The 25,405-nt window shown below is 42.4% G+C and overlaps 1 protein-coding gene and 1 pseudogene across 1 annotated transcript in view; both read right to left on the reverse strand.

Annotated features, from left to right (window-relative positions):
* Positions 1-3,000: 3,000 nt before the first annotated feature.
* Positions 3,001-25,405, reverse strand: part of PMP22 (peripheral myelin protein 22) — a 33,148-nt gene continuing 10,743 nt past the window's right edge. The window contains exons 4-5 of the mRNA XM_023188099.2: positions 13,343-13,483; positions 3,001-4,300 (exon numbers count right to left, since the gene is read on the reverse strand). Of these exons, the coding sequence (XP_023043867.1) occupies positions 4,137-4,300; positions 13,343-13,483 (305 nt within the window). The 3' untranslated portion in view covers positions 3,001-4,136. The remainder of the gene's footprint in view (positions 4,301-13,342; positions 13,484-25,405) is intronic.
* On the reverse strand, positions 11,349-11,446 carry LOC111523497 (annotated as a pseudogene).

Below are 25,405 nucleotides of genomic sequence, written 5' to 3' on the forward strand. Positions count from 1 at the left end.
AAATCCCACTTGTCTGTGGTGTATAATCCTTTTACATATAGCTGAAATAGTTTGCTATTATTTTGTGAAGAATTTTTGAATTCATATTCATAAGAAATATTGGTCTGTAGTTTTTATTTCTTGTGATATCTTTGGTTTTGGTACCAAGGGAATACTGGCTTCATAAGAAGAGACCAGTGTTACCTACCTTACTTTTCTATTTTTAGAGGAATTTGTTAAGAATTGGTATTAATTCTTCTTTAAATATTAGGTAGAACTCAGTAGTGAAGCCATTTGGGCCTGGGTTTTTTTATTTGTGAATAATTTGTTAGTAGTAATATTAATATATCAATCTCTTCACTCATTGTAGGCCTGTTCATATTATTTATTTCATATTGAGTCAGTTTCAGTAATTGTGTCTAACGAATTTGTCCATTTCATCTAAGATGTCTAATTTGTTGCATACAATTATTCATAACATTTCTTTATAATTTTTTGTTGTTGTTTGCGGAGGGTCAGTATAATGTCCCTTCTATCATTGCAGGTCCTCAAGGCAGACAGATTCCCAAGGAAGCAAAGTTGTCCCATAGATAAGAGATCAATAGCAATCATGACCAAAGGAACTGATAGCAGATAAGCTGTTTCTACTCAGGTGTTTTATTCTAACCCTTCTCTCTTTGGGGGGACTCCATGAGTTACATGTAGAATGTAAGGCTAGACTGTCATCTGACTTGGTGTAATTTTCCTGGAGACTAAGCTGAAAATACCTATTAGATTCTTCAAAATATACATGCCCTCTGTTTTGGCAACATCCTTACCAGGAATTTAAGATTTGGACATACTTTTAAAAACTCACCAATATTCATGTACAAGGATGTCCACAGAAATATTTTGATTAATAATAAAAACTAGACACAACCAAAATGTCTGTCAATGGAGGGCTTTATTTAACATATTAAATAAAGATTTGTACAATTAAATACTAATTTTGAAAGAATAAAATAGTGTTCACCAAAAAGCATGAGGTGTATGCTGGTATAGAATGGTATAGAATGATCTGAAATTTTTATCATTAAATGAAAAGTGCAAAACAGTGTGAGTAGTATGATCACTTTTGTGTACATTTTAAAAATACATAGATGGATGTACATATGTGGGCAATTTTTTTTTTCCTGGAAAAAATCATAAGAAACTCTGTCTTATGGTTACCTTTGGCAAAAGACTGTGGGTAGGTGGGAAAGAGGCTTTCAAATTGTATTTTTCCCTCTAGATACAAGGTAGGATGTTATAATACTAGATATATATATATATTTTTTTTTAATGCCAAGAGTGTTACCTGGGTAGGGAGATTAAGGGCCATTTTTGGTTTTCTTCATTCTTATCCATATTTTTTTAATGAAATGTTAGAAAAGTTTACGAAATAAAAGTGTATGTTTTCAAAGTACAGCTTGTGAAATAAAATTCCTAGTTTTCTTAATCTCACATGCATCTCATGGCCACCTGTGCCACCTTAAAACTATCTGAGTCAAAAACAGAGTAATAGGTCACTACTGAAAACCTCAGAAAAGAGAAGTCTTGCTGTCACAGACACCTGAAGACAGAAGAGCACAAGGTACCTGAAGGTGGCTTTATGCTAGGCCCCTGCTACTCAAAGTGTGGTTGGTGGACAAGCAGCATCCACCTCACCCAGGCACTAATTGGAAATGCAGAATCTCAAGCCCCACCTGGGCCTAAAGTTTCAGAATCTGCATGCTATCTGATTTCCCAGGTGATTCACTAGCACGTTGAAGTATGAGGCCTCCTGCACTAGCTCAGAGGTGTCATCCCCAGTTGCATGCTGTAATCACCAGAAGTGTTCTTTAAACCTCACAGTCTAGGATAGGTCCCATCATGGAAACAGGGAATCCAAATCTCTAATGGGAATTCCTGTATGGGAGAGTCCAATGTGCAGACTGATACTGAGAATCCTGCATAACAGTCAACGTCTCTCCTTCATGCTCTTTCAAATACACCTCTGTTGTAACATGTGTGATAATCACTCTAATCCTTCAGAGTCTTTCTAGGTACTAGTCACTATGCTGAACAGTTGATCCATATAACTTCCTTTAAATCCCCACAGCCCTATACCTTTGGTATTGGCATCCCTATTTTGCAGATGAGAAAACTGAATCTTAGTGTTTAAGTAACCTTTTCAGGCTCCTATGGCTGGTAAGCAGCAAAGGACAGGCTCAAACCCAGGCTCTCATTTCTATGCTCTTAACCCTATTATAATATAGTCACTTGTTTACTTGCACTCTCACTAAAATGTGACCTTTCGATGTTAAGATATACGTCATTCCTTCTTTATCTTTGGTACCCAATTCAAAATAGTTGCACAAAACATATGAAGGACTATCAAGTGCATCATTTGCTTGTTATTTTGCAGACACACAATAAAAAAGGTCAATGGGTAAAAATATGGACGCAAGAGACACAACTCAGAAACCCGGAGCTGGGTGACAATGGTGGCCTTTTCTCTCCTTCAGGATGGCACTAGGAGCTTAGCTGGTGCCAACCAATGTTTTATCTGCAAGATCTGCAAGAGTGGCCTCGAGTCACCATCATTCAGACCTTTCACCATATCATACCTCAGGGTTAGGGACCTGAGATGCTTATGCCAACATTCCCAGTATATCACGGCAGCTCATGACATGCCTCCATGTTTTCCATGTGGGTCATCAGACAACAGAGCACCAGAGAGGGTTGAACCAAATGAATACTCAAGTTCTTTCCAGTCCATTTACAGCTTCCATTTCAGCTACAATTCCCAACTGTCTCCAATTAGCAGACGTTTGCACAGACATCATGAAGGCACCATGTGCTCATAGTAGCTTGTAAAACAGCTATGATTTTGGTGCCTTAGCACCATCCTATAACCCAAATCTCCAGCTCAACTTTGCTTTCCACTGAAGCTCTTCATCCTGCTCCAACAGGCACCTTGTACCCACACCCAAGTCCCCACAAAGACTCAAGAGAGACCAGTGAGTTACTCTGATGTTTATTTTAATGCATCTTAGTCCACACAGTTGGTATAAAATCAGAAAATGCAAAGCAAAATCAAAAGGTCTGGAGTCTTAGCATCAGAAGGGCACCATATATACATCTACAGTTGGTGGCCAATACAAGTCATCGCCAGACAGTCCTCGGAGGCACAGAACAGCCTAGACCCAGCCAAGCTCTGGGAACTCACAGTCCCAAGGAGTCTAGACACTTGTTCTGATGCTCTGACCGTAAGAAAAATGTGGGAGTGATGAAGGCTTTATGATTTACTCATTATAGTAATAATAGCAGCCTAGCTAGGTACAAAAGCAGTTATAAACCATTTATATTACACATAATTATTCAGGTCTCCATTCTATCTTATGTTGTAAAATTGTTAATTGGATTTCCAGTGAGTCGTTTAGATGATTAGTGATAATAAGGAATGGTAAATCCATAGCACCATTTCAAAGATTTGTTGTCACTGATATCTCATTTAGATGTGTGACCGAGATACTCCACCTGTAAGGCAAGTATGCCAAAGCCACAAGCCGTGTTTTTGCAAGGGCTCCAGTTTGGGCATTTTGTCCGTGTGTGCGTAAAGCTTCACACAGAGGTTCAGGCAGCGGCTGTTTCTGTTGGATGCACTGGGTCACCCACCAGAAAAGGGCTTTTGGAAATTTGGGGTTTCTACCCACACTTTGGTTTTCTAAATGAGGTGGACTGGGAGGGAGGTATCTTCTTTCAGATGAAAGGGAAGGGGCAAGATGGAGTTATTTTATTTCTGGGTAAAACAAAACAAACAAAAAACAAAACAAAAATACTGAGCTGGATTATACTGTTAGGATGTAAAGTTCCTTAGCTACTTCTTTAAGGTTCAACACGAGGCTGATGGTCAACATAAAAAGCAAACAATACTATGTACATATATGTAAAAAGTGTTATAAATAGGTTTTATAAACCGGAGATATTATATACATCTCAATCAACAGCAACCCTCACCTCCACTGCTTTCTGTTTGGTTTGGTTTGAGTTTGGGATTTTGGGCTAGCTCTTTTTTTTTTTTTTTTCTGTTTTCTAGTTTCCCTTCCTCCCTTCCCTGTGTACGCTCAGAGCCTCAGACAGACCGTCTGGGCGCCTCATTCGCGTTTCCGCAAGATCACGTAGATGACACCGCTGAGAAGGGCCAGAGGGAAGGCCACCCAGGCCAGGATGTAGGCAAAGCCGTAGGAGTAATCCGAGTTGAGATGCCATTCCGGGTGCCTCACCGTGTAGATGGCCGCAGCACTCATCACACACAGACCTGGGGGAGGAGAGGGACAAGCTGGGTGAGGGAGAGTTCACGGTAGACCAGCCCCGTCTCCGCCACCCCAGGTGCTGACAAACGCTGGGTAGGAAGAGCATTTCTACCTCTGGAAAGAAATCTATTTCCAGGTCCAGAATTGAAAGGAGGTAGCTCAAAAATATGGGAACAAGGAAAATGACTTGCTCTCTACTTCCAATCTCGGTCATCCAGGCCTTAATCTCTGAGGGTTTTATTTACCTTTTCTGCCCTATTTCTCTTTCTTTAACTATCATCAGTTCCCAGGCCACACTACATGGCCAGCAGGCATTCAGGCTGCAAGAAAAACCTACCTGTCTCTTTGCGAGGGTGGTTGGGTATGGAAGCCCCTGGAAATCTATGCGCCACTCTACAAATGAGTAGTGGCATTACCTGAAGCCAATGGAAGTGAAGTGACATTTTACCATTATTGGAGTCACGCCATGGTAAAAGGATTAAGCTCCATGCAGACCACAGGGGCCTATAGTCCCCCTAGCAGAGTTGCCACGTACCAGGTGAAGCAAGCAATGACTATGGACACTGCCAAACAGACAAAGAAATGTGTCGAGGGGAAAAAAGAAAGTGAGGAAGAAATGAGGACGCAGCAGACAGTACGAGCGAGAAGCCACGCTGTGGAGGGGGAGAATGATCAAAGGCAAGCTCCATTTCCCTGGGTGCCCCAAGGTTGCATCTGAAGCCCAAAGAAGGCTAAAAGGCATTGGATATGCAGGCGGGTCAAGCGACCCTCCCTGGCCCACCAGTGCAGCCCTTCGGTGTGGGAAAGAGAAGAAAGACCTCCACCTTGGGCCCTATGGAGCAGCCACGCTCAAACTGATGGCCCCAGCCCATGTGACAGTCAGCGCTTCCCCACGAGGAGGGGTCCAGTGATGTCAGCACCCCAGCCTGGAGCTGCACAAAGCCTGGTCTGTTTCCTCCCTGAAAACAGGGTCTTTGAGAAGCTCTGAGTGACTCTATTATAAATCCAGTATGCCGTGTGGGATTCATGCAGTTCCAGAGCTCCCAATGCACCCGCCCCCCCCGGCCACCTACATCTAACCTCACTGCTATTTGGGCTGCTGTTTTACTGGACACTGCAACTTTGTTTGAGGACAGTACAGAAGTGGAAATACGCCACATGAACCACCCTGTGAAGCCTGTCCTCCTGCAACTCAGAGGAGAAAACTCCCGCTTGATTGGCCCCCGTCAAGAGAGCCATACAATAGTCTTGGAACTAAGATGGGACAGCATCCAGGACCTGCCACCTACAGGAAGTTCAGAAAACGGCAAAGATGTCCATGTCAGGAGCGAAATCATCGCTGGTTAATTGTTGATTGAGGAAAACAGCAGTTTTGATCTGCTGGGGACACACTTTACTTGCCTTGAGGTCCAGGATCCTTAATTATCTTGTCCCACTGTTCCATGGCTTGCCTCTCCAAAGTGCTAACTCTTGTCTTTAAGAAATACTGAAGTTGGCCAGGCGCGGTGGCTCACGCCTGTAATCCCAGCACTTTGGGAGGCCGAGGCGGGTGGATCACAAGGTCAGGAGATCGAGACCATCCTGGCCAACACAGTGAAACCTCGTCTCTACTAAAACTACAAAAATTAGCCGGGCATGGTGGCGGGCGCCTGTAGTACCAGCTATTCGAGAGGCTGAGGCAGGAGAATGGCGTCAACCCGGAAGGTGGAGGTTGCAGTAAGCCGAGATCGCACCACTGCGCTCCAGCCCGGGCGACAGAGCGAGACTCCGTCTCAAAAAAAAAGAGAAAGAAATACTGAAGTTGTCTCTTGGGCTCTGTCTGATTTGTCTAATGAGGGCAGGGCAATAAAAAAGAAAACATGATCTTGGCAGAGAGCAAGGTGTTAACAGAGTGCTAGCAGGGCAGGACAACACTTACTATCATGCAGGCAGGGCTCCTAAATGGGCTGTCTAACCAGATCTGGCATGAGAAATGCCTCGGAAGCTGAGTGGACCAACTACTCCCCGATTTCACTGGCTAAGAGGAAATATCAGATTCCATCCTTGAACAAGAGGGACAGAAAGAGGCAATATACAGAAGTGCAGTGGCTACACAGCTTAATGTGTATGACTCTCATCTTAGTAGAATCTCAGCAGTGAATGACTCTAAGCTGAACTGTGATAAGCGGTAGACTCAGATACCTACAAAGCCAAAGAGAGGATACACACTTTATACGATTGTTGTCAGGAGACTGATGTTTTCGGGAATATATTATTACGAGATTGTCTGCATGTAAAGCAATAGATGTACACTGAAACAGAGAGAAGAATGATTCTTCGGCTGGGTTCCTGCTGTCTGCAACCCAAGGCAGTTAATGTCATCCAGTAGTCATCCAAAAGCCAAATACTCCTCCTAATAAGTGGATTGTCACTCACTTTCTCAGCAACCAGTAGGTGGAGATGCATCACCAGGTCCCCATGGCAAGGGTAAGTGAGGCCCTGAGGCACAGGCAGATGTTCTGCTCTTTGGCAATGACCGGGACTCCCTGGGAGGGGCCTGAGTCTGGGAGCATAGGTCGTCTTTAAGCAGAAGGACACTGACCCTGTCCAGACAACACAAATGTGTGCTGGGCATTCAACTTACAAGAGTTTCTCCCTGTCTCAGGATGGCTAGGTCTGCAACAACTTCCTGCAAGTTCTCCCTAAAGCCCTTTTGAAGAGAAAGTCTTAAGCTCCTTTAACAGTGACTGCAACCCCACATGAGTGATTAGAGCTTTTGGAAGGGAGCTTTTGGAAGGGAGCACCCAAGGGGCCAAGGTCAAAGGAAGCAGCTGAGGGAATTTCCAGTACATCCTTATCATCTCCACTCCCTTTGGTTCAGTGAACATTTAATGAGTGCCTACTGCATGCGGGCAGTCTTCTAGCTGCTGTTCTAGATGCACCAAGATAAGTGAGACACGGCTCCTACCTTAAGGACTGTGTGTCTAGAAGACAGACATTTGCATATAATTTCGAGATCGTCTGATGGAATTTCAAGAGAGGGAAGGAAATGCACCAGATGCCCCAAGAGCATAGACGGGCACTGAATCCATACTGGGGAACTAGAGAAGCCACATGGACTCTCATATAATAGGCTGATAGCTCACTAAGGGTCAGGAAAGAGAGGACCTTACATGACATGTTAAGGAAGTTGTGATGAGAAGCCTCTGAGGAAGCTTCAGCAGAGGAGAAACATGATCAGATGCATGTTTTAGAATGATCACTCTGGCCACAGTGCAGAAAATGGATTCGGGGGCAGGGACAAGGCAGGTAGCTAGAAGGTGCATGAGGAGGCCTTTGCATAGCTGCACTGGGGTTAGTGAGTCAAGACAAAAGAAATAGGTGTAATGCCTACAGAGGATGCTGACCAAACACAGGACTCAGTAGAAGGCTGGCTGTGGGGCGAGGGATAGAAGAGAGGCCAGCACGACCGCCTGGTGTATTCACTCAGGCAAGTGGGAACACGGCGATGTCTCAGAAGCCAGGGGAATAAAGCTTCAAAGAGTGAGTAGCTAACAGTATTGAAAGGAGCAGAGTGATCCAACAAATTAAAGACTTCAAAGTGTACTTTGGTAACCTCAGCAAAAGCACTTTCATTTGAGAGCCTGGGGCAGAAGCCAGAGAGAAGTTGGTTGGAAAGGGATGTCAGCGAGACCACCGGGGTGGTCACTGGAAGGTGCAGCTATGATGTTGGGTTGATGAGTGGGTGCCTCTGTCTCCCTCCCCCTTCATCCTCACGGCAATAAGCTAGGGCAGGAAGGGGCTGTGAGGCCTGTTCCTCTGAAAGTAAGAAGCTTCTCTGTGTTTCTGTGATTGAAGCCCACTCCTTTTTCATTTTCAGTATCAAGTGACCATTGCTACCTAGAAAGCCACCCATAGCATTGACTCTGATCTGGGTATGGCCAATGAGACATCCATAATCATTTACCCCTAACAAAAATGTCTAAATGTGGTATTCTACATAAGCCATCTTTGAATCACTGTGAACAGGATGGCACTGAACTTTCATTAATTCCCCCCACCAAATTCTTTTTTTTTTTCTTAGAGAGGCAAGGTCTCTCTGTCACCAAGGCTGGGGCAAGCACAGAGACCTGATCATAGTTTACTGTAGTCTTGACCTCCCAGATTCAAGCAATCCTCCTCCCTCAGCCTCCTGAATAGCTGGGACCACAGGCGTGCTCCAAGGCACCCGGCTAATTTTTAAATCATTTTTTGTAGAGATGGCATCTCGCTTTGTTGCCGAGGCTGGTCTCGAACTCCTGGCTTCAAGCAATCCTCTCACCTCAGTCTTCCACAGTGTTGGGATTACGGCCATTAACCACCACATCTGGCCCAAATCCTTTTATCCTAAATGCTCTATAGCTATATTGATCTTTCTATTAACAAAACCAATGAACAATAACAAAAAGAGAAAGTGAAACTCACTCAGGAGTCCCCTCTACTCTTTCTCTTCTTAATCCCACTAACTACACATTTGACTTGAGTTTGATTCTGCCAAGAAAACACAGTTATCTAATCATCCAACCAATAGTTTTATTCAGGCTCCTCTATGTGCCCCACATGGAGCTTGATGCTGGGAATAAGCAGTGAAATAAATCAAAACATGCAAATCTTCCTTTTAGGTGTGTGTCTAGGTTAATTTCTAGATGTTTTCCAGTCTAGTGTGACCCAACCCAACAGAGCTAAGGCACGGATAACTACTGTCTAGGAAGAGATGGCTATAGGTTCTGAAAATAAGATGACTCCAAAGTCCAGACACATGATCAGGATATTCCTTCTCTAAGAAGTTGGTTTAGCTATTTCTGGAGAAATATCCTAGAAAATCTTACAGTGGGATTAGGGACAGTTTAATGGCTATGTCAGTGGTTCCCAACCCTAAATGCACGTCAGGGTCACCTAGGCAGTGGATCCATCCCAGAACTATCAAATGAGTCTCCAGGGATGAGGCCTGAATAATACTGTCTTTTTTTTTTTTTTTTTTGAGACAGTCTTATTCTGTCACCCAGGCTGGAGTGCAGTGGCACAATCTTGGCTCACGGTAACCTCCACCTCCTGGGTTCAAGTGATTCTCCTCTGCCTCAGTTTCCCAAGTAGCTGGGAATACAGGTGCGCACCACTACACCTGGTTATTTTTTTATTTTTAGTAGAGACAGGGTTTCACCATGTTGGCCAGGCTGGTCTTGAACGCCTGACTTCAAGCGATCTGCCCACCTCAGCCTCCCAAAGTGCTGGGATTACAGGCATGAGCCACTGCGCCCAGACCACTGTCACTTTTTTAATAAAAAAAGGACCTCAGGTGATTGTGATGCACTGCTCAGGTTGAAAGCACTGAACTAAAGGAAGGAGGCTTTTGATATGCATTTAAGAAGCAGCCAACCTAATGCAATCAAGAAGAGATAGTTCCTAACTGTGAGCCTGGTGGCTAAGTAAGGAAGAGCTGATTTGGCAAACCATGGAGACCTCACATGACACACAGAGCTGTAATCTAGAGCAAGGAGACAGAGACAACTCCCAAACCTACAGTCAGCTCCAAGAGCCCTAACATCTTTCATGTGCTTTTCCTGAAAGCTCATGTGTGCCATCCATAAAGACCACAGCTGGGTCCACCAAGAGGAAGCTGTGCAGAGATAATACAGCCCATAACAGCCACTTCCGGAGACTACACAGAGATTCTAGTGGCTTCCACTTAAAATGCTCCAGTGCATTGGACAGGCATTTGCCGGGCATGCACGCTCGTAGATTTTACATCCCATGAGTGTGGAGCTACTTTCTTCTTCCTTCTGTCCTCCCTTTCTTCCTTTCTTTCCCTTCTTTCTTTTCTTTCCTTCTCTTTGTTAGTTTTAGCTTTTCTAACTACTTCCTTGACGTTAAGTTGTCACTTCCCAGGTTTTCCCAAAACCTGGGTTACTCATCTCCATCAACCCTACTCTAATTAGCTCTTTAATTACTAACTTCTTACTAGTCTGTGAGTTGGAAAACCACATGACAAAATTGACTTACAACTGTTACACGATAAGAGAACCAGGAAATCTCCAAGTAGAGTTCCTAACTCCTTCAGTTCTCAGCATTAGTGGAAAGACCCTGCAACCATTTCCAGTGCAACATTCTAGAGATCTGAGGTTCCCTGGAGACCAACTCTCAGATGACATTGACTGGGATTAACAGTGGAGGACAGGACACTCTCCGGACTTACAAAATACAACCGCTATTACAGCTCAGCATTTCAAATTCAAGATAACTTCCTATTCAAATGTGGACCAACAGATAACTGAAAATTCAGTCTCATGAGAGGTAAGCAGCTAAATGTAAAGGGGATAAAGAGGACAAAGTCATGTGCTTTTACATTCGGAATTCTGCACTTCCAGCACAGTTCCAAACATCTTGTATTGACTTGGGAGGAGAATGAAGATAGTGAAGCAAGAGTGGATTAGTAAATGTACTTAAATTGCATTTAGAAGAGTGTTTGGCTGAACTGAAATACTTTTAACACACAGTGCAGTTACATGAGTGACCTAAGTGTTCTTATCTCTGAACTTTGAGTTTTGGCCTAAAATGATGTAATGATGTTGCTAAAAAGACATTGCTAAAGGATTTAAAGCCGAAACAGCTCAGCAGGATGAATGAAGATGAAGGTACTAGCTAACCCAAGGAGCCTGTTCAACAGCAGCTTGCTTCTTCTTGGCTCCATATTTTCAGTGTGACTGGGTCTTATGCTACAGGCTTATATTCATCACAGCTGTTTGGAACTTTAGAATAATACATGATGCAAATTTGCATTTACCTTCCACTGTAAATCAGTTCCAATAAAAGATAATAAAAAAGCCAGAGCTTCTGCCTTGGATTTTGTGTTCTTTAAATTTTTTGGTGGATTCTGTCTTTAAAATATATGGAGAAGTACCTCACTATATTCGGTGTAACACTCACTCATCCCTGTCATAAACTGGGTGACCTTGGGCATTCATTTACCCTCTGGTGGGCTCAAATTATTCATCAGTAGAATAATGAGCCTGTACAAATAAAATGTATATTTTTTCACATCAGATGGGTAATGTGCCAACATCATAACAAGGTTTCAGGGAGGCACATCTCACACATGAGCATGAAAACCCAATCATCGCTCGTGAAACTAACATTTCAATTCAATATAAATACATTATGAAACTTCCGGTTCTTTTTTTTTTTTTTTTTTTTTTTGGAGATGGAGGCTCGCTCTGTCGCCCAGGCTGGAGTGCAGTGGCCGGATCTCAGCTCACTGCAAGCTCCGCCTCCCGGGTTTATGCCATTCTCCTGCCTCAGCCTCCCGAGTAGCTGGAACTACAGGCACCCGCCACCGCGCCCGGCTAGTTTTTTTGTATTTTTTTAGTAGAGACGGGGTTTCACCATGTAAGCCAAGATGGTCTCGATCTCCCAACCTCGTGATCCGCCCGTCTCGGCCTCCCAAAGTGCTGGGATTACAGGCATGAGCCACCGCGCCCGGCCCGAAACTTCTGGTTCTAAATCCATATTATCTTGAGGGCATATCTACTGATGCAATGGATATGATCATTATTTGATTTGATATCAAACTAAAACAAACAAACAAAAAAAGAAACCCCAGAATATGTTACAGTTGTCTTTATTACAACTGGAAATTGAGTGAGTAAGGATAACTCTTCACTTTAACGTACCTAGAAATGATATCTCCTTGCATAATTAGTCATTTAACAGAGCCGGCAACCATCCAGGAGCTTGACTTGGTGTCATAAGACATGGGTAAGTAGCAAAGCATTGTCTGGTTTTGAAATCTCAAAACCGTGAGTATTGAAATGTTGTATTTAAGTATTTAATGAGAAGTGGTTAATCATTTACTTCCTTTTTTCAGGAAAGGGGAACTCTCTGGCTTCTAGACAAGGTCACCAACTCTAACCTCGGGCTGTGTCTTCCCATACAACCCTATTTAAGACATTATATCCATCAAAAACACATGGGCTGCTTTCAACCTTCCAATGACTGCTCCTGAGCACAGGGTGGTGAAATGGTACCACAGGCATTCTGACAAACAACTCAGAGAAGAGATGTTACATCCTTTGCCCTCTCAGAGGGTCAGAATTGAGAACATCTCACAGTACTTAGACATACTTTGGTACATATGAAGTTTGTGATCTATGAATTTGGACCACGAAATCCACCACTACATCTGGCTTTTACTTCTGTCCAATGCCCTGCTGGCTCTGTCAACAGTAAGTCAACAGACAGACATATAAGAGCTAATGAAGCAAGATGCTAGGCAGAATCCAGAAAAATGTTGCAAGATGTCACCCTGTATAATAGAAGTTTCTAGGTCTCTGCACACTGTGCATATTTAAAATGTATTTAATGAGGGAACTTGAAGACAGTTTGGGGAGGAGATTAAGGAGACCTCTCATGTGTTTTCATGTGTTGTCATGGCCCCATGTTTGGAAATGACAATATGTGACACAGGAGCGCCAAAATGAAGATATCAGAGGATGACCACAGTCAATCAAAGCCCAGTGGAATCTAGGAACTGGAAGCAAGGAAGGTGAAAATGTCAGTGTGACTTCATCACTACCTGCTGGTAGAAGACACATACCTGATAACAACTTTGCCAGTTCTTAGCACGTCGGGGCCATTTTCTGGAGGCATAATGTAATCTACAGGAAACAGCTCTCAAGCCTGACCTTTGCACTATGGATAGCCTCAGTATTCACCTCTGATTATGTGTCCAGATTGCCGTTTCATTCTTGGTGATACGCCTGGTTTGGGTGAGGACCTTCCTTCCAGATTCTGTAAGTTCTCTTTCATAAGCATCTCATTCCAGGGAGAAGGAGGGAGTTCTAAGTCCCAAGTTCTAAGACACATATACATACACACCCACACATACAAGCACCCACACTCACTCTATGGAAAGCATCCAATGGGGAGACTCATGAACATCAGCCATTCTGAGGCCACATCCTTCTACTAAACTAATCATTCTGCAGACTTGGATAGGACCCCCTTCCACACGGACTTTACCATCCACAACTTACCAGCAAGGATTTGGAAGATTCCAGTGATGTAAAACCTGCCCCCCTTGGTGAGGGTGAAGAGTTGGCAGAAGAACAGGAACAGAGACAGAACGCTGAAGATGATCGACAGGATCATCGTGGCCTGGACAGACTGCAGCCATTCTGGGGAAAAGAGACACTTGGTTAGGAGAGCTGGTGGTGGCTGGGGGAGGGCTCTGCCTCGAGGTGCAGGGCCTGAGGGGCCATGACTGCTGATAGCACAGTCCTCACAGGCAGCAGAAGCAGAAGCTCTTTTTCCTTAGCAGAACTCAGACAATTTACTTTCGCAATCTAAAAAGTCATTCTTTATTTCAGTTTCTATTGGAGGAAAAATTATATACATATACACATACATATATATGTACCGATGTATACATATACACACACATAATGTACCGATATATACACATTACATACTTATACACCTATATGTACAAATATGCACATATATGTATGTGTTTCTATATGTATGTGTGTACATACACATATACAAATACATGACACACACATATATATAAAACATTTGAACATTTAGGGAGGGGCTGTAAAAAAAATTCTGTAGTTCCACCACTAGGAGTTAAAGTCATTTTAAAATATATTGAATTTCCTTCCAGTGTTGGTGCAAATGTGTTACTTATGTACATGTGTCTGTGTTAAAGAGGACCTGAGCCCTGCCTACTGCCTTCCCTCTTCTTGCCCTCAGGGGTCTTTGAAGAGTTTATCAGAACTTCTGCATTCCAAGAAAAATAGTTTAAAACCACTGTTCAAATTATTTGCATTCCCCTGCATGATCTTTACCAAGGAGAGGTAAAGATCATGGGAATGGCTGTTAGAGCCCCAACTGATTTTTTAGAAGAATGGAAGAAAATACTGATGGAGAAAGGTATGCTCTCCATAGTATGGAAATCCATTTGCCTGGGCAACCTGTATTTTTTTTTTTTTTTTTTGTAAACTCTGATCGTGGCCATTAGCCGCAGCACAGAGCGGTGTGTGATTGCAAACTACCAGACGGGATGAAGGCTTACACTTCTTTATCTCTGTTGAACCCCAAATCTCCAAGCTTCCAACTGAAATTCAGGCAAGAAGACAGTGCCTCCTATGATTTCTTCAGTTCACCATCCGCTGCAAATTCATGTCATTTCAGGGAGGAAAGAAGCAGCAACCTGGGTTCCACACTGTAGAGGGAAGCCCAGGGTAAAAAGCTGCATTTGGCCTCTGTCTTGTCTTCCAAGTGCCACAGAATGCTGGGGGCAGGCACCGCTCTCATGGAGGAAGAGCAACTGGGGAAGCTGCAACATTTAATCCTTTCAGCTCAGTAACTGCCATATGTCATGTCTTCAAAAGCATACCTCAATGCTTCAACCAGTACTCACGGTTCTGAAATCTGGATGGTTTATAATTAAAAACTGAGTAAGATAAACTTGTTTTGAGTTGTAAGCAGCTCAAGGCAGAATTTTAAGGGTGCCAATTAGGTGAACCATTACTAGAGTTTCACATAAGATGTTTCCAAGGCACAGACTGGAAATATTTTAGAGTTGGAAGAAACCTGAGAGATCAACTAGTCCAGCTCCTTTGCATTGAAAGAGAATTCCAGAGGTGTTTTCATGAGTTCAAATGACACAGCCAAATCTGAGAGGTCTTTGATTCTAGTCTAGTACTCTTCACATTCAAGCACAGCATATGCTTCTTTTATTTTTTCAATTTCTTTGTCAATTAAAGTAAGAAAATAATGGCTAATGGGGTTCTGAGCCATCCTGATGTCACTCTTACATAACCTTAATTAAATGTTTGTCTTTATCCAGCATAGCGGTTCTTCCGGAGGAGCACTTTGCAATAAAGATAATGTTCCCATAATATTATTTGCTTAAAATAAAAAAATTATCTAGCACTTTGGTAGATGCAGCTGGAAGTACAAAGAAATCTGAAACTAAAACAAATAAAGGGACTCACTTTGGCTGGGAAATGTCCTTCCATGCACATGCTCATGAGGAGTATGGCTGGTGGAGACAATATCTTAGATTTCCTTCTCCAGTCCTGAGATACTGTCTTGACCCTTATCCCCGTGCCCCTGTCATTTTTAGCAGGAACTACTACGAGACCTCACATATACAGAAAACTTAAAATCTTTATATGTTAAATCTATATAAACAGAAAGTGTCTAATATTTAATAATATAACCTAAACACTTCTTGAAATGTCTTTCAACAGTGACTTGAATTTTAGTCCCAACCCCGTTACAACTGAGCTGTTTGCCATAAGTTGTTTCTCAAATCAAATCAGAATTAGAGGATCAAGGACATTTTTATTCAATGAGCATTTGGCGAATACCTACTGCTTGGAGCCAAGCCCTCTGGTTGACTCTGATGATCCAGAGATGAAGAAGATGGTTTTCAACCACAAGCACAATAAATAAAACACATGCATTAAGATAGTAAGTATACCATCAACCACATTACATGTGAATGGGTTCAAGGCACTTTTAAGATATGGAATTTTATATTTAATTAAGACATTTTGGGAGGCTGAGGCGGGTGGAACACTTGAGGCCAGGAGTTCAAGATCAGCCTGGCCAACATGCCGAAACCCCATCTCTACAAAAAATACAAAAAAACTGGCCACGTGTGGTGGTGGGCACCTGTAGTCCCAGCTACTCGGGAGGCTGAGACAGGGAATCGCCTGAACTCAGGAGGTGGAGGTTGTAGTGAGCCAAGATCACACCACTATACTCCAGCCTGGGCACAGAGAGAGACTCTGTCTAAAAAAGAAAAAAAAGACCTTGTAGCTATATTCTAATACAATAGATACACCTAACACAAGCAACGGTCAAAACCAAAAAAGATTTTGAAAAGAAGCTTCAGGCAAATATTAACAAAAAAGAAAGAAGATAAATTAATAATAAAAAATAGAATTTATGTTGAAAGGATGAAAGTGGCCAGAGAGTTGTTCGGTTGTTTCATAGAGGAAAGATTTGGTTTATTTGATATTTACTTCTGGTTTACATGATCTATGACTGAAGAAAATAAATGTTTATGCATATAATAACATGGCCTGGAAAAGTAAAAACCAAAAAATAGTCAAAATATGAGAAGAAATTGTTAAAACCACAATGACAGTAGAAGACTTTAGCTTCCTTCCTCAAAATAGATGTCAGGTAGACCAAAAATAAGAAAGAATGTAGATTATATAAGAGGGTTAACAAATTTGGTCTAATAGATGTATAGAAAACTTGTGTCTATACAGCAAAAGACAAATTTTCTATACAGCAAAACCATAAGTTATTTTCAAACACACATGGGACAGGTTTTCAAACTCATTTTAAGGCAACAAAGAATATCGCAATAAATACCAAAGCAGAAATGTTATAGGCTCAACACATAATTAAAGGCAAACCAAAATTAGACATTAAAAACAAACTAGCCAAAATAAATTTGGAAATTTAAAACCAGTGCTCCAGATAATTCCTCGGATTAAAAAAATCAAGATGAAAAGTAAAAATTTCTTCAGCAAGGAATTATATTGAGAGCCACATGGCACACCTGTGGGTTGTAGCCAAAGCAGTTCTCAGAGGACACTGTATACACTTCTAAGCATTTGCTAAAAAAATCCTTAAAAAGAGTGAACTAAACTTTCAACTCAAGAAGCTAGAAAAAAAAACAACGAAATAAGTCCAAAATTAATTGACTTAATATGGATAAAACCACAGACTAATGAGACAGAAAAAGATATTAAAATACTTTTAATAAAAATGTCTGGTTCAATGAGCAATGACAGATAAGAAAAATTTTGAAGTAAACACAACAGCAACTAAAAACCAAAACGAACAAAAAGAAAGTCAGAAAAACAAATAAAACCAGTGAGTCAAGATATCACCTACCAGATTTAAAACATATATGTATATTTTGCTTATTATAGTATATGGTATAAATTAAATATACAGTTAATAATTATATGCCTTATAATAGATAATTATAGAACATATCATAGAACTATGATCTATAATTATATAATATATAATTATAGAACATACCATAGAACTATGACATATAATTATATAATATGTAATTATAGAACATATAGAACTATGATATATAATTATATAATATATAATTATAGATCATATATGTTCAAGTGCTTATAATTATATAATACATAATTATAATTAATAAAATGTATTTTATTTATAGACACACATATGATGTTGTGTATTATATACTAAATTTACATGCATGCTTCCAAAGTCTTAATTCTGTCCCTTTCTTTTACTTTTCTTTCATGATTAATACCATATTTTTGAATTGCTAAAACTTTATAATACAAATATAAGCTTCGTATGTCTAAAAATATATATAAATATCGTATAAAATATAGTCTATAAATAAAATATATAATTATCTATCATAGTTCTATGATATGTTCTATAATTATATATTATAAAGTATATAATTATTAATTGTGTATTTAATTAAGTCATTAATATATTTATTTATTTTTTTTTTTTTTGAGACGTCTCGTTCTGTCTCCCAGGCTGGGGTGCAGTGGCGTGTTCTCAGCTCACTGCAGCCTCCACCCCCTGGATTCAAGCGATTCTCCTACCTCAGCCTCCAGAGTAGCGGGGACTACAGGCACCCGCCACCACTGTCCGGCTAATTTTTTTTTTTTTTAATGGAATCTCGATTTTGTCACCCAGGCTGGAGTGCAATGGCACGATCTCAGCTCACTGCAACCTCCGCCTCCTGGGTTCAAGTGATTCTCCTACCTCAGCCTCCTGAGTAGCTGGGAGCACAGGCGCGCACCACCATGCCCGGCTAATTTTTGTATTTTTAGTAGAGACGGGGTTTTACCATGTTGGCCAGGCTGGTCTCGAACTCCTGACCTCAGGTGATCTGCCCGCCTTGGCCTCCCAAAGTGCTGGGATTACAGGCATGAGCCATCGCACCCAGCTTGTATATTTAATTTCTACCATATACTATAATAAGCAAAATACAACAGACAATACATAGTGTTGCCTATTCATTTGGTAAAACATAAAATTAAATCTCTAGTTCATATCATTAACAAAATTAAACTACAGAGAGAACAAAGAGAAAACAGCTAAGTATAAAATTTAAGAGCCATATGATTAGCAAAGGAGAAATATGAACAGCCAATAAACATTGTAAAAGGTGCTCAACCTCACTAGCAACCAGGGAAATGCAAGTGAAACCTATGAGGAGGGTGATACCAATTTTCATCCAGCAAATAGACAAAATTCAAAATAAATAGATAATATCAGCAGAACAAATAAGTGACAGCTACCTGCATACACCATTCATAGGAATAATAATAATATTATTATTATAATCCTTTTGTGATCAGCCATTTTGTGGCAGAATATATTAGGTTGACACAAAAGTAATTGTAGTTTTTGCCATTAAAAGTAATTTAAAAATTGTAACACCTCCAGCATAATGACACAACAATATATATATTCAAGTGCTTATCTACTATATCCTGTAAAAACATTGAACATGTACTCACAGAAAAATAAATAAGGACATTCATTGTAGCATTTCTATGAGGGAAAATAAATTATGGTATATCCCTACAATGAAATATTGTAGTTAAAAAAATCATGAATTAGAAAGTGAAAAGTCTTTGAAAGATCTTCAAGACAATGAAAAGAGTAAGGTGCATACACAACATGTCATCGTTATGAAAACAAACACCAAAAACCTATATAATTGCATGTAGACATCCACAGGCACGCAAGTATTCGTAGAGAAACAGCCAAAGTTATGTCAAATTGATGTCAGTGGGTTCCCCCAGGAACTACTGTTGCATGAAGAAGAGTTTAGTCAAGAAGGCCTTTCAGTTGAGAATATTTTCATGTATTATAATACTTGTACTACTTAAATAATGAAAACCAATTTAAAAGATTACATAGGTAAAAAAGATGCAGCAGTCTATTGACTTATTAAGAGTTAGGATTCCAAAACTCAAAGGGCTACTGTAATTCTGGGCAGGACTGGGCTTCCACATGTCCAGGAAAAGAATAGGGGCTTTTCCTTTCCTCCAACAGCGTTGATCAAAAGCTACACAGTGACAGCGAGAGAAAAAAAAAAAAAAAAAAAAAAACAGAGCCCAGCCCAGAGAAAGCAACCTCCAAAAGGCTGGAGCAAGATTCAAGAGCTCTCATTTTCAAAGGGAAGCCCACAGGGCCCTGAGGACATTTCTAAGCTCAGATGATGCTGCTCCCCAGTCAGAACCATTCATCAGAACTGGAATAGACAGATAACCAGCGCAGTAAGAGACAGCAGATACCACACACTCCGAAAAGGACAGGGCTTTGATCCTGTCCAAGGATGGGGACCCGTGTGAGCAAGTACAAAGCCTGACTCTCTCCAGCATTTGTGTGCTCCGATTAGGACGGTCCAGGCAGGGCTGGGTTCTGTTGCCAATTTCTTCTGACCACCCGTCTAACTTGCCGCATACATTTTTTTGGCCTTGAATTCTGCTTCACTAACTTGAGGCACTCATATATTTTACTGGGTTGTCATAATCATCAAACAAAAGAGTTGTCACTGAAGCTCTGTTAAAGGATAGTGCAAATAACCCCACCTAAAAGGCTGATGTGAGAAACAGGGTAAACAAGCATTTACAGGCTGTTATTGAGGGGCCAGGCTCTGGAGCATTTCCATCTGGGTCACACCAAGCAGTATGAAAAATGGGAGCTACAATGTTCACACAAGTCAGGTTATTAGCACATCGGCCAGAACTCCAAAAAGTATTTTGATACAACTTTGGCATCAATTCATATCTACTTTCCAGCATAAACGTGCTACAGAGTCAGAGAGCAAATATCTGCACAGACAGCAAACTGTGTCTATAAAGAATCACAGAGCAAATACTCTAGGCTTTGCAAGTCATACAGTCTTCTTAGCAACTACTCAACTCTGCCTTTGTAGCACAAAATCAGCCATAGCCACAGACAAGATGTAAATGAGTGGGTGTGGCCCATTCCTCCAATAGCCATATATCCAATAAAATCTTATTTACAGAAGCAGGTTGGATTCGACATGCAAGCTATTACTTGCCACACTCTGCTACAGCAAAACAAGTCAGATGTACAGAAAATAATTATTCAAGTTCAGAGAAATATAATGCAAGGAAAAATGCTGTCACAATTACCAACCTGTTTTATTTAGATCAAACCTAGTGTGACACCAACATCCCAAGTGGCTAAACTACAGATTAACACAAGCCCCAGTGCGGCGATACCCTTCCCCATCCCCCACCCATACTTGCAATTTGTATGCAATAAATAGTAGAGCTTATGTTGAGTACCTGCTGTCCTCCATACCACACTCAGTTCCTGGTGCAAAGTGGAGGTCTGGTAAATATTCGTGGAGTTCCCACTGGCAGTTTGAAGCTAATATCCAGCCTTGGTGCTGAGCACTGAATTAAAAACTAAAGCTCTGGCCAGGCACAGTGGCTCACACCTGTAATCCCAGCACTTTGGGAGGCTGAGGCGGGCGGATCACGAGGTCAGGAGATGGAGACCATCCTGGCCAACGTGGTGAAACCCCGTCTCTACTAAAAATACAAAAATCAGCTGGGTGTGGTGGCACGCGCCCATAATCCCAGCTATTTGGGAGGCTGGGGCAGGAGAATCACTTGAACCTTGGAGGTGGAGATCGCAGTGAGCCGAGATCATGCCACTCCACTCCAGCCTGGAAACAACAAGACTCTGTCTCAAAAAAAAAGGGCTCTTTGCAGGCCTCCTGTTCTGAGAGTGTCCGGTAAAAGAGCTGCTGACAGCTTTCTGACATGGGCCATGGCAGCACCCAGACCCAGCTCCCCCACATATAGTGGGAAGCTGGAGTTGCACAACAATCAAGGCTCATTTCAAGGTCAGATTCCTGCTGTAGGAGCAGCTGAGCAATGAAGGAAATACATCAGCCCCCTCAGCTGTATTCTTAGCCCAGGGCCTACAACCCAGTGAGTTAAGGACTCAGAAAGTATGAAGCACTTTTCAATGTAACAGTTCATGTGCATCTTTCATTACCAGCATGGCACCAACCCTGCCCCACATCAAGTCCCACTCTGGGCAATTCATAAAACCATTCTGAGTCAAGAGAACAGGTTTTTTGAAAGTGAAAGGAAGGACAGTTGCAAAAGAGTCAGAAGAGACCTTGGAGAGGCCAAGAGAGAAAAAGCCATGAGAGGGTGAATCACAGAGGCAGAGAGTTATTCATACTTCCCATTTGCATAGCGCTAGACTGTTTTCAAAACACATGACCCCAAGACCAGGACTCCCACGCCCAAACCTCCCAGCCCACAACCATCACACAGATCGCCATTTTCCTTATTTCTCAGTATGAATGTCATTCCAGAAATAGCTGAGTCTGAATCTCTGAAAGGCCCCCATCCTAAACTATGTGGCCTTTGCTCATATGCTTCGCCCACCAGCTCAAGCATGCCCAGAGCTCAGCGTGGGTCTTGCCTCCTGGGCTTCAACTTCTCCCCCAGCTGGTGGCTTTGAAATGGGGCTGGCCGGTCAGGCTAACTTTGCCCATGATTCATGCAGAAAGCAAAACAGATGGAGACAACTGCGTGCCAGCATGGAGCTCACAAAGGCAATGAAGGCCACATGGGTGGCTCTTTCAACAGGTAATTCTGGGGGCGTTTTAGTTAGAGCAAAGCCTGTGTCTGGCCACTAGTGGGCACAAACTGCTCAGTAATCTTCGTGCCAAGGTATTCCGGCTAAAGCTGATACAGTTGTTCAATGACCTGCATTCCTAATTAAGCTGGGAGCAGTAGCTCACGTCTGTAATCCCAGCACTTTGGGAGGCTAAGGCGGGCGGATCACGAGGTCAGGAGATCGAGACTACCCTGGCTAACACAGTGAAACCCCATCTCTACTAAAAATGCAAAACATTAGCGGGACACGGCGGCGGGCGCCTGTAGTCCCTGCTACTTGGGAGGCTGAGGCAGGAGAATCGCTTGAACCTGGGAGGCAGATGTTGCAGTGAGCTGAGATCGTGCCATTGCACTCCAGCCTGGGCAACAAGAGCGAAACTCCATCTCAAAAAAAAAAAAAAAAAAAGGCTTTGTGGCAAGCACAGAGCTAGTTTGTCGGGGTCTAGTTTTGCACTTTGACATCCATATTCTTGTTCTGCTAGTGAGTTCTTAGACTTCTAAAGGGAATAACATACAGCCACTGAGGTACCTGAGGTTACTGGATAATAGTAAGCTGTTTGAGGCTTTTTTATACCCTTGTTGGAAAATTCTAGAAACAGGGAAACAGAGTAGGCTTTGTTTCTCTAAGAATTGCTCTTGGAAGACTTACTCCACCAGATACAAAAGAAAAAGGAGGCGCGTGGGTTGCATGATCAAGGATATCAATGTCCCTCCTTGGTAATTCACAATGTACCATGAATGATCAAAGCCTGCTTAACTTTCAAAACTTAGTGTCTTTCAAACTGATTTATCAAGAAACTTTTTTTTTTCTGTTTTCTAAAAGAACAGCTCACTTAAAAACACTGAGTTTGGCCACAGAAAATGATGAGAAAGGCAGTTGCAATTGCAGTCATGAACTGCATCAGTGGAGAATTAACAGGGAATAATTGGTTTAGTTTTAAGATCTTTAGGTTTAGGAGGAATTCTCCCTATAGAAATAATAGAGCTCTCCTCCTTCTTTCCCCCAAAGTATGAAAAAAGACCATGCATGATGGAAATTAAGAGCTAGAACAACAGAACTGCTCTCCCCACCAGCAACAGTAAACCAGTGCCCGTCTGCAAGCACAAAACCCATTCCTGCTCCCTCTGCCTACTGAAATTCTACCCCATTGCCAAGGCCCAATTCAGAGGTCACCTCCTTTTAGGATCCCTCGATGCAACAATTACATCCTGAACATGAACAGAGGCTCCGGGACCCATGCAATGTGCAGGTCCTACCTCAATTTCGGGTCCTACCTCAACACCCACTCTGTTTTTAGGAAACCAGGGTACCTGCCCCAGGTTACTTAATTTGTTAGAGGCAGACCCGGTGCAGAAAAACAAGGAATCCCTGATGCCCAGACCACTAGTTTTTCCACTACAACACACTGGGGGTGCAAAGAAGTCAATGATATGTTTGAAATCTAATGAATTAAATGATTCTACCTCCATTCTTCAGACTTAGAATCCACACAAACTAGAGAGAGAGGAAGGAGAATGGTGTGGCAAAGAGAGAGGGGTTCCCCTTATTCTCCGCTCATCAGCCTGCCAAGCCAAACCACTGACCAAACTTCAGAAGGGAAGGAAGAGGCCCTGCTTCTGCAGCTGGGACTCCAGTGGAATCCCCAGCACCAGAGAAGCCACTGAAAGAAGGAAGGAAGTATCACCACCAGAGAAGAGAAAGAAAAACTGTAATCGTCAACTGTTTGAAGAGTCATCATGTAGAGGAGAGACTGGGGTCACCCTGTGGTCATTGTCCAGGAGGCATTATGGGGATTTAAACTCTTTAAGGATGAGCCAAGCAACTTGATAAAACCCAAGTCCAGCACATCAGGCATGAATGAAGGCAACCAGAAGTGACTGGACAAAAGAGGGGCAGCGTTGGGTTTAACGAGGTAATTTCTTAAGTGACAGTATCTCCTGGCATTCCTCCCTCATCACTGGCTGCTCATCCCCACTTTCCTTCCTGTACCCTCATTAACCCCTGGCATGCTCAAGACTTAGCTCTGAACACTGTTCTCCTTTTCTGTCTTCTGCTCTCAACTCCTCCCCAAATAACTGTATTCGGCACCATGACATTGAATACCCTTCGGTATAGAGGAATGACCCCGACTTTGAATTTCCAGCCTAGACCTCTCCCCTGAGCTAAAGACTTCTAAATTGAAGTGTTTTGCTGATCTTTCTGATGATCAAAATGTAAATCCTGATTTCTACCCCTTGCCCCAAATCTTCTGTTCCTCTTCCAGTCTCCCCATCTCAGTCCAAGATCCAGTTACACACTAGTTGCTCAAACCCCAAACCTAGAGTCATCTAGAATCATTCTTCCCTAACTCCCTACATCTAACCCATCAGCAAACCCTTTCATGAGAGCCGTTTTTTTCTCTACCTCCCCTCCCTAGCTAAGCCACCAGCTACCTCCTAGAGTTCTTGTAAGGATTAAATGCATTGCTCTTCAAAGAATGCCTGGCATTTACGTGAGTTGTTTGTATTCTTAACATCATCGTCATTGTCATCATTGTCATTTCAGTGTCGTCATCATGTCCAGTCTGGACTACGACCACAAACTCCTCCCTGGTGCCCAGTTTCTACTCTTGCCTCTCCCCAGAATTCATTCTCAACAGCCAGAAGGAGCTTACAAAACACAAATCAAATCATGACACTCTTCTGCTTAAAACCCTTCAATGATGTCCCAACTGTCCTCAGTACCACAGCCTGTGAGGCCCCAGCGATCCTGCTCTCATCCCTCTCTCCCGCATTCCCCACCCTCTTTTCTTCAGCTAACTCAGGGCCTTGGCTCTTCCCTTTACCTCCTGGAATTTTCTTCCCATGGTTCTTCCTATAACTGGTCCTTCCCTGTTTTTTAAATCTCAGACCACATCTCTATGGAAGGAAGAGGCCTTCCCTGAGCAGCTCATTCCTCCAGTGATGACTTTCCATTGGATCACCCTATTTGTTTCCTGCAGAGCACGTTCCACTACCCATAGTGATGCATTTATTGTGTATTGCCTGTTTCCTCCAGCTCCTTGTGAGCTGCACAATGGCAGGGACCTGCTCTTTCTTATTCATCTCTGTGCACCCCATTTCTAGAATAGTGGCCAGTACGTAGGACAGGCTCAGTAGAGTTGAAGAACAAATGAATGGGTCTCACTGTTAGCTCTTCAAAATTAGAAGGGGCTCTCTTGAAGGTAGTGAGTTCCCCATCAGTGGTAGGATGAACATGTGGTGGGCATATTGCAGATAGGTCTGCAGTTCGATGGGACAGGGAGGAGGGATGGGAGTCTGCAGCCCGATGGGACAGGGAGGAGGGATGGGAGTCTGCAGCCCGATGGGACAGGGAGGAGGGATGGG

This window comes from Piliocolobus tephrosceles, chromosome 16 (genome assembly GCF_002776525.5).
Source record: "Piliocolobus tephrosceles isolate RC106 chromosome 16, ASM277652v3, whole genome shotgun sequence".
NCBI lineage: Eukaryota > Metazoa > Chordata > Mammalia > Primates > Cercopithecidae > Piliocolobus > Piliocolobus tephrosceles.